The 10,312-nt window shown below is 48.4% G+C and overlaps 1 protein-coding gene across 1 annotated transcript; it reads left to right on the top strand.

Annotated features, from left to right (window-relative positions):
• The first annotated feature begins 39 nt into the window (after positions 1-39).
• Nxnl2 (nucleoredoxin-like 2) lies at positions 40-10,088 on the top strand. Its single transcript, XM_013023462.1, has 2 exons — positions 40-435; positions 9,582-10,088. The coding sequence occupies exons 1-2, from the start codon at positions 134-136 to the stop codon at positions 9,748-9,750; spliced, it is 471 nt and encodes a 156-aa protein (XP_012878916.1). The 5' UTR covers positions 40-133; the 3' UTR covers positions 9,751-10,088.
• The last annotated feature ends 224 nt before the right edge of the window (positions 10,089-10,312 follow it).

Raw genomic sequence — 10,312 nt, 5'->3', positions numbered from 1 at the left:
GGGGCGCCCAGACCGGCTCGCTGCGTCCGCGGGCAGGTGGCCGTCCGCCTGGGGAGTGAGCGCCTGGGGGACATCTGCCGGCTGGTGGCCGGTCCCTGCCGAGCTCCTGCTCCAGCCGGTGCCCGCGCGCGCCATGGTGGACCTGCTGGGCGGGCGGCACCTGGTGACCCGCGAGGGCAAGGCGGTGGAGGCGGAGGCGGCGCTGCAGAACAAGGTGGTGGCCCTGTACTTCGCGGCGCGCCGCTGCGCGCCCAGCCGCGACTTCACGCCGCTGCTCGGCGAGTTCTACGCGGCGCTGGTGGGCGAGGCGCGGCGGCCCGCGCCCTTCGAGGTGGTCTTCGTGTCGGCGGACGGCAGCGCGCAGGAGATGCTGGAGTTCATGCGCGAGCTGCACGGAGACTGGCTGGCGCTGCCCTTCCACGACCCCTACCGGCAGTGAGTGCGTGCGTGCGTGCGGGGGGGGGGACCTGGGAGGGGCGCGGGCCGGGGGTTCCCCTCCCTGCCCCCCACCCCCCACCCCCAGGCCTCCTCTCCTGCATCCCGGTGCAGATCTCCATCTCTGAACTTCCTCCCGCCCTGCGGTGCCCGTCCTGGTTCAGGCAAATTCTGTACCATCGGTTTCAAACTCCCCGGATTCGCAAAGCCACGCACAGTCAAAACTTGTCTCTGAACCCCGCAGGGTGTGGGGGTCCTGGGATCTGCGTTTCTCCGGAGCCCTGGGCTGGAGGGCGTCTTGATCACCGCGCCCTCCTGCGCGTGGTGAGCGCGGGGAGATCCCCGCCCGAGGTCGGCTGGATCCGAACTGTGAGCCGAACCTGCCAGGCCGTGCTGGGGGTGCGGGAATGCATTGCAATGCTATATAGCCCGTGGAGTTAGGCGATGTTAAGTCTGGTTTTTGTAAATGTAGGAGGATCTCAGGTGGAGGCAAATGTTAGGATCCTGGTCCTGCTGTTGTTTTAGACCCTCAGCTCTCTGTTCTGGGTGTCTGGATTTGAGAGCGCACTTGGATTTAGTGCCTTTGAGAGCAAGGTGGTGTGGGGGGGGGGTGGGAGGAATAGGAGGAGTCTGGCTGGCCTTGGTGTATGGTGGTGACAATGGGGTCCTGCGATGTAAGAGCCCCGGGTGAGGCTAAAATCACGTCATAAAGTACATTGCCCTTGCTTTTCCTCTCCTCCTCCCTCTTCATGCAGATGTGAATTTCTAGGTGTTGCTTGAGGCTGGTCTCTTGAGTGTATTCATTTCGGGGTTTAGGAAAGGAAGCTAACTTTCGGATGTTTCATAGACACATAATTGACTGGAAGGAATCACATTGTTCTCTTACACACTAGCTGGGCGCTGGTGGCTCATGCTTGTAATCTTAGTTACTCGGGAGGTTGAGATCTGAGGATCGCAGTTCAAAGCCAGCCCAGGAAAGGAATACCTGTGAGACTTTAATCTCCAATTAACCACCAGAAAACCGAAAGTGGTGCTGTGGCTCAAGTGGTAGAGCACTAGCTCTGATCTGAAGAGCTGAGGGACAGCACCCAGGCCTAGAGTTCAAGCCCTATGACCAATGACAAAAAAAAAAGCCTAGGTGTGAATGACAGCCAATTAACTTTGCTAAGGATCCGTGAGAGAATCATATGATTTGCATGACACTCAGGTTCATATGACACTCGTGTGTGTGTCTGTGTGTGTGCCTGTCCTACTTCTTGGACTCAGGGCCTGGGCACTGTCCCTGAACTTTCTTCCTCATGGCTAGCACTCTACCATTTGAACCTCAGGTCCACTTCTGGCTTTTTGGTCGTTAATTGGACATAAGAGTCTCATGGACTTTCCCTCCTGAGTAGCTAGGATGACAGGTGTGAGCCACTGGTGCCCGGCTGTATGCAGCTTTTTGAAAGGACACACTTGAAAGTGAGGGGGATAGTGTGGTTAATTAGGCAAAGAACTCAGACTCTGGGTGAGCCCAGCTCTAGGAATGCCCACTGGGATGGTATGCAAGTTGTTTTATTCCTGAGCATAGACTACACATGCAGTGGTTAGGGGTTGATTCGATCCAGGAAAGGGCTCCTAGCAATGTGCAGCACTTTGGGCTATTGTTCCATTATACAGGAGTACCGGTGAGATACAGATTCCAGTTCTCCTGTCCGGGTCCGTTTTTCTGCCCTGGCCCTTGTGCTGTCTCCAGGGCATGGCAATTAGCCTTAGCCCCTGGGGGCAGTGTGGACTTGATTGAGAAGGATATCACTTTTCACTGTGTCCCCTAGTGGTCTGGTTAGAGCCTGTGCACCCTCTGGCTGGAGGCAGATGAGCCCTGCTGAACCTGGGGCCTTGTGTTTGGGTCTGCCCTGTATGCTTTTGGTCTGTCTGGTCATCTGGTCTTCATCTTCAGATGAATTTTTCTTTTGTGAACTTAGCTCTTTGCCTCTAGTCCTTTCTGGGCAGAATGTGGTGAGCCCTGACATTGCCATATGTAAACTAGGTTGTAGGTATTGTGTGTGGTATACCCTAAATTCTGCTTATCACAGCCCAGGTTTATAGAATCACACCAGGAGCCACTACCAAGAACAGTTCATAAATAGCTGGGTGTTGGTAGCTCATGTCTATAATCCTAGCTACTTAGGAGGTTGAGATTGGAGGATTGTGGTTTAAAGCCAGCCAAGAGCAGAAAAGTTCACAAGATTATTATCTCCAATTAAACACCCCAAAGCAGAGCAGTGGTAGAGTGCCATCCCTTTGAGTGAAAAAGCTAAGAGATAGTGCCCAGGCCATGAGTTTAAGTTGTAGCACTGGCTTGTGCACATGCAAGGGATGCATGTACGCACGCATGTACACACACACACACACACACACACACACACATACAAAGTCTTGTTTGCCCTCTCTCCTCCTCCAAACTGGCTGGCGGCAGGTGAGGAAGATACTCATTGGTGACCCCCTTTATCCAGGAAGAAGTGTAAGCTTAGAGTGTTAGAGTGTTCCTGTAACTCAGCTCCCAGGTTGGTGTGCCCCCATTGAACTGGCTCTCCATTCAAGAGCACTTCTGATAGGTGCTGGTGGCTCACGCCTGTAATCCTAGCTACTCAGGAGGCTGAGATCTGAGAATCACAGTTTGAAGCCAGGCTGGGCAGGAAAGTTTGTGAGACTGTTATCTCCAATTAAACACCAAAAAAGCCAGAAGTGGAGCTGTGGCTCAAGTGGTAGAGTAATAGCCTTGAAGAAGCTTAGGCCCTGAGTTCAAGTCCCAGGACCGGCACCAAAAAAACAAAAACAAGGCAATTCTGGTCTCAAACTGCCTTGCTCTAATTCTCCAGGGGTTCCCTGATTCCTGTTGCTCAAGGGACCAAGGCAGACATAATATTTGGTATCCATGGTGTGTGTGTGTGTGTGTGTGTTTGATGGGTGGCTGGAGCAAATGAACAAAAATGCTTTAGAGAGATTTGCTTGTTAACAGTCTACAGCCCACTGGGAATAACCTGGAGTTAGTAGTTGCTATGGCAACTTCTTAGGAAAGGGAACACCCTTAAGTGAAAGACAAGGTTATGACCCGGTTAGGTGATGGAGAGACAGACATTTCAACAGCACTCAGGACAAGGATGAACTGGGCTCTGGGATTTTCCAACACTGGTTAGATGATGATGACTTCCTCCTCCAAAGCATTTCTATTTTCTGTGGACATCACCACAGGGGTGGAGAGGACTCCAGGGAAAGGTGGCTGTGGGCCTCTGTGGGCCTCTGTGGGCTTCTGCCTTTCAGTTGCAAGGTTCTGTTTGTCCCTAGATCAGAGGCTGTCATTTTGAGAACTTGAGGGCTAGCACTGGACGTTTCTAAAGTTAAGGGGGAGACAATAATGGACAACCCCATCCTCTTAGGTTCCTCTCAGCCCAGCTTGCCTCACTTCCTGAGTCAGAATTCAATTTAGTGTTACAAGTGATTTAAAGAACAGTGATGTAGCTGAGTGCTAGTGTCTCAGGCCTATGATCCTAGCTACTCAGGGAATGAGATCTGAGGTTTGAGGTTTGAAGCCAGCACAGAAAAACCCATCTGAATCTTTTCTCCAGTTGATCAGCAAAAATAGTCAGAAGTGGAGGTGGGGCTCAAGGGGTAAAGCACCACCTTTGAGGGAAAAAGCCAACCAAGAGAGTGAGAACCTGAGTTCAAGCCCCAGTACCAGCAGAAATAAAGTAATAAAATAAAGTAACATGATAAGATAAAACAAAAACTAAAATAAGAGAAAATAAACAAAGTGTTGGGCTAGGAATGTGGCTTAGTGGTAGAGTGCTTGCCTTGCATGCATGAAGTCCTGGGTTCGATTCCTCAGTACCACATAAACAGAAAAAGCTGGAAGTGGTGCTGTGGCTCAAGTGGGTGGAATGCTAGCCTAGAGCACAGAGTGGCTCAGAGGTAGTGCCCGGGCCCAGAGTTCAAGCCCCAGGACTGGCAAAAAATAAAATCAACAAAGTGTTAATAACTTAAAGAGCTTAAACAATAGATGGTCTGGGCTGGCTTAACGGAAACTTCAAGCAGCCAGGAGCTTCTCAGACGCCAGAGGCCACTGAGGATGGAGTTTCTGCTTGATGCTAGGGTACAGGAAAATTTGCCTGGTGAGTCAGTCTAGTCTCTCCTCAGGGTGGTAGAATGGCTGCAGTGGTACCATCTTCATACATGATGCCTTTTCGGCACACAGCAGATGTTCTGTATTCTGGTTCTGAGCTTGCTGGTTAGTAGTTTCTATGTGAATTAGGGGGGCCAGGAGGAATGTTGATTGAGTACTCACTGTCCCTCTGACCCAGTGTTTTTGAATTTTAGTTTTCATATTTTTCTGCTAGGACTGGGATGTGAACTCGAGGCCTTTAGCTTTTTCGCTCAAGCTGGCACTATATCACTGGAGCTGTGGTTCATGTATTTCCAGACACTAACAGCAGCAGGACCCATCAGCCATCAGAACCGTAGTCCCTGACCTGGGGATAAAGCAGAGATTGTTTTGTTTTGGCATAGGTTAGCTGTATGTGACGTTGCCATACATACGTATGATGTACCCCATCAACCTCACTTCCTATCACCCCACCCTTAAAAAATAGTTCAGCTGGTTTTATTGTTCTATTTTCATGCATGCATGTGTAGTAGATTCACCACTTTAAAAGCCTGCGCTGCTGGGGTCTCCAGGGCTTTCTGCCCTAGAGGAGGGAAGAGCAGCAGGTGCCGAGGAAGATAGAGGATGTCTGAGGACAGAGTGGGTCAGAGCATAGGTAGAGAAGTGTGGGTTTGGGGTCAGCATCTGAGGCCTTCCTTGGGAAGCCAAGCACCCTGCCTTCTCTGGTATGAATTAGCTATGTGATTTGGACACGGTGCTTAGTCCCCTTATACTCCAGATTCTTTGTCTCTACTGAAGGAATAACTGAGCCCACGTCCCAGGGTGGCTGTGAGAATTAAATGATTGATTCATGAGCAATTTGGCAAAAAAAGAGGGGGGTGGGGAGAGATAATCACATAGCAAATACAATGGGTGTGCCAGGTGCTGGTGGCTCACAGCTCAGGAGGCTGAGATCCAAGGATGGAGGTTCAAAGCCAGCCCAGGTAGGAAAGTCTGTGAGACTCTTATGTCCAATTAACCACCAAAAAGCCAGAAGTGGAGCTGTGGTTCAAGTGGTAGAGTGCTAGCGTTGATCAAAACAAAACAAAAAGCTAAGGGAGAGAACCTAAACCCTAAGTTCAAGCCCCAGGACCCATTCCAAAGAAAAAGAGGAGGAGGAGGAAGAAGAAGAAGAAAAAGAAAAGAAATGCCGGTGTAGTACCAGTCACCAGGGAACCTATCAGGAATGTAGATGCTGAGTTGGACTCAGGTTCTCCCAGAGATTTCTATGGGAGGTTCTGCTGCTGCTGGCATCCCAATTCTCTTGCTGCCCCTCAAATGTGCCTGGGATGAGTCCTAGTTTGAGGGGGTGGGGGTTGCTGAGTCTCTGAGATGACAGTCCTGCCAGGACTGGCCATAGCCAGACTTTCCCAAAACCTGGCCAGCAAGCAGTCTCATCCTGTCCCACCCCTTCCTCAGAGCTCAGACACTGAATAACTGATTTGTCAAAATTACCATTAGGCCGCTGTCATTTAGCCTCAGTTTTATGGCAAGCACTTTTAGGGTTTTTGCCTTTTCATTTTATGCTTTTATACCCTTGAGAAATGTCAGTTTCAAATTTCAGCTGTGGCACAGGGTACTTAAATCCCTGTGGAGAGACATCTTTGCCACACCTTTCACGACTCCTGTGTGGTTTCAGACCTGTGCAGGTCCTGCTGGATTCTTTTCAGACTTGGGCTTGCTTATATTTGTGAAGGTCCAGTGCCTTTGAAACTTGCAGTTTTTTTTCTCCATGTGCAAGTGGCTGGACCCCATGGTCAATTGAGAGGAAAAGCCAAGGACCACTTGCCTAATATTTTCTTTTTTTTTTTGTCCATTGTAGGGCTCAGGGCACTGTCCTTGAGCTCTTTTTGCTCAAGTCTAGCACTCTACCACTTTGAACCACAGTGCCACTTCCAGGTTTTTCTTTTGTCCATCACGGAGCTTGAACTCTGGGCCTGGGTGCTGTCTCTCAGCTCTTCAGCTCGAGCCACAGTGCCACTTGTGGCTTTTTCTGTTTATGTGGTACTGAGGAATCGAACTCAGGGTCTCATGCATGCAAGGCAAGCACTCTACTATTTAGCCACCTTTCCAGCCTGCCACTTCCAGTTTTAGAGTGGTTAATTGGAGGTAAGTCTCACAGGGACTTTCCTGCCTAGACTGGCTTTGAACTGTGATCCTCAGATCTTAGCCTCCTGAGGAATTAGGATCACAGATGTGAGTTACCGGAGCCTGGCTGTTGCTAGTATTTCTATGAGGAGGGCCAAATCTACACTGGGCCTCTGTGCTGGCAAGACCTGCCTGCCCGATTCCGGATACTTATGGATCATCTTCTTTTTCTCTTCCTCAATCTTGCAGATTTCTTGTACTTTTTAGAATTTCCAGAGAGCCAATTTGTGTTTTATTGTTCACCGATTTGTTGACTCATCCAGATTTTCTATCCAACTTAAAAATTCTGGGGTGCGTGTGTTTGTGCCTGCCTGTGTGCCTGCACCTGCTAGTCCTGGGACTTGAACTCAGGGCCTGGGTGCTGTCTCTGAGTGCTTTTTTGCTCAAGGCCAGCACTCTACTCCTTAAGCCACAGCTCCACTTAAGAGTCTCACGGAATTTCCTGCCTGAGCTGGCGTCTTACCTCAGATCTCAGCTTTTTTGTTTTTCCTGTGTGTGTGTGTGTGTCCATCATGGCGTTTGAACTCTGGGCCTGGGCACTGTCCCTCAGCTCTTCAGCTCAAGGCTAGCGCTCTGCCACTTGAGCCACAGTGCCACTTCTGATTTTCTGGTGGTTAATTGGAGATGAGTCTCATAGATGTTCCATCCCTGGGCTGGCTTTGAACTGTGGTCCTCAGATCTCAGCCTCCTGAGTAGCTAGGATTACAGGTGTGAGCCACCAGTGCCCGACCAAGATCTCAGCAATTTTAGTAGCTCAGATTACAGGTGTGAGGCACCTGCCCTGTACTTGTTGAAAATTCTGTTTCAATGTGTGTGTGTGCGCGCGCGTGTGTGCGTGTGCATGCGCGTCGCACGTGCGTGCGCTGGTACTAGGACTTGAACTCAGGGTCTTGCACTCTCACTTGTTTTTTTCACTCAATATTGGAGCTCCACCACTTGAGCTATGCCTTTTTGTGGTTAATTGGAGATTAGAGTCACAGATTTTCCTGCCTGGGCTTTCTCTGAATCATGTTCATAAAACCTCAGCCTCCCGAGTAGCTATACTAGCAGGTATAAGCCACCAATGCCTGGTTAAATTTTCCTACTTTTTTGGGGGGGGGAGGTTGGTTTATTATTTTTTCATTGTTTTATCATTTCTTTAAAAATACTATTTTTTTGTTAAGAAAAAGTTCTATGTAAATACAGGTGCAATTTTTTTTTCAGAATATTTTCAACTTGAGGTTGAATCTATGGATATGTTACACTTGGATATGGAAAGCTGACTGCATGCTCATATTTGGTTTTAAATATCTTTTTTTTTTTTTTGGTTCCGGTCGTGGGGCCTGAACTCTGGGCCTGGGCGCTGTCCCTCAGCTCTTCAGCTCAAGGCTAGCGCTCTACCACTTGAGCCACAGCGCCACTTCCGCTTTTTCTGTTTATGTGGTGCTGAGGAATCTAACTCAGGTCCTCATACGTGCAAGGCAAGCACTCTACCACGGAGCCGCCTTACCAGCCCAGTTACTTGATTTCTAATCTCATTCTCAATAATCATTTTCTACTGGTTTCTAATTCCATGATATGGTTGGATGAAAACAGTCTTGTGTATTATTGGTCACTTGAGATTTATTAATGAGACTATGATTAGTTTGGCCATAGTTTCCCATGTCTTTGAAACAAGGTATAGTCTCACGTAGAAAATTATGAACTTTCCCCTGCTTGAGTGAGTTTGTATTTGACTTGGGCACTGGAAGCAGTAGAAGGTCTTGATGGGGATGTCAGGGAGACGGTGTGCTAACAGGAAAGGCTCCTTGTGGTATTTTCTTCTTCTCAGGGAAAGCCTCAGGCTCTACAGAGAGGAAATCAGATTACAGTCACCTTGAGGCCCTTGTGACCCACTCAGTAAACAAGAAAGGGATTTGCTCCACTGCACTGTCTGAGGGAGGTAATCTCCAGAAGATTACTAGGAGATCTGAAGAACTGCACGGGCAGTTGCTCCTGTCCCTCAAAGAATCCAAGGAACTGTTACAAAGACCACTTAGGGGTTCAGCTTAGAATGCGAAAGAGCCAATCACATCTGCCACACATCACTGAATTTGTTAGGGAGAGAGGGAGTCTCATCTGGTTTTAGATGTATTTAGAAGTTTAAAGTTCACCAGTATATGTACACCAGAGTTTTCTTCTCTTTTATGTTTGAGTGTTTATTTATGTATTTATTTGTATGTTTAGAGCTACACTGTAAGTTTTAAAATGGTAGGACTAGGAGTCAGAGTTCAGTGGTAACTGCTTAGCATGTTTAAGACACTGGTTTTTGGGGCTGGGAAGGTGGCTCAGTGGTAGAGCGCTTGCCTTGCATACATAAGGGCCTGGGTTCAATTCCTCAGCACCACTTAAGCAGAAAAAGCCGGAATGGCACTGTGGCTCAAGTGGTAGAGCTCTTGCCTTGAGCTGAAGAGCTGAGGGACAGTGCCCAGGTGCAGAATTCAAGCCCCATGACTGACCTAAATAAATAAATAAAATACACTGATTTTGATCCTCAGGACTTAAAAAAAAAAAGCGCTTAAAAATAGCAGTTAATTGAGGTGAGAAATTCAGTTTCTCAGGCAGGCTTGTCACCTGTTGAAGGTACCACCTCCTTACATGGCTGCTGGCCACAGTGTTGGGTAGTGTAAATGGACAACCAATACATCACTGCAGATGGTTCTGTGGTCAGAACAGGAACCTATCACCTCAGCAGGTAGCCTGTCTGTACTTGTGCCACACCAAGGCCAGAACTGTGTGCTCTTCCCTCGTGCATGTGAAGAAGTGCTAACCCTCTGGTCCGCTCTCTGCTCTCCCACAGTGAACTGAAGAAGCTATACAACATCACTGCCATCCCCAAGCTTGTGATCGTGAAACAAAATGGGGAGGTCATCACCAACAAAGGGCGGAAGCAGATCCGGGAGCGAGGGCTGGCCTGCTTCCAGGACTGGGTGGAGGTGGCCGACGTCTTCCAGAATTTCTCAGGTTGAACAGAAGGGCCCTGGAGGGCTGGACAGGTGCAGCTCCTGGTAGTGTGAACACTGAAGAAAGATGAACTCCTTTGTTTCCCCTTCCTGGGCAAATTTTCATTTTCTTTCAAAACAGAAGTGTAAACCATGACAAAATAAATTTTGCTAAGGGGAAAAAAAATATCCTTCTCATCCTGTGCCTAGCAGGGATGCTCGTGTGTCTCCACTAAGCTCTCAGAAATCTATGCAAATGTTTATGTGTACAAACCCCTTCAGGAAAAATGATCTACTTATTGATAAAAAATTTTGGTCAATCTCATTTTAATAATATTCTTCTATAACTATATTCATTAATCAGATTTGTAGACTGTATACTTTAATAAATAAATATTTATACTTTGAGTGGTTCTGTTGTTTTTCTTTCTGATACTTAACCAAGTGCCATTAGGAGAAAAATGAGTCACTCAGTACATCCCATGCTTCAACTATTTATTTCTCCCCCTTCCTCCTCACCCATCTGAGGCCTTGAACTCAGGGCCTGGCACTGTTCCTGAGCTTCTCTGGGTTCAAGGTTAGCACTCTA

Source organism: Dipodomys ordii, unplaced genomic scaffold (genome assembly GCF_000151885.1).
Source record: "Dipodomys ordii isolate 6190 unplaced genomic scaffold, Dord_2.0 Scaffold68, whole genome shotgun sequence".
NCBI classification, from domain to species: Eukaryota; Metazoa; Chordata; class Mammalia; order Rodentia; family Heteromyidae; genus Dipodomys; species Dipodomys ordii.
The sequence above is the reverse complement of the archived record's forward strand: the minus strand, read 5'-3'. Positions and strand labels throughout refer to the sequence as shown.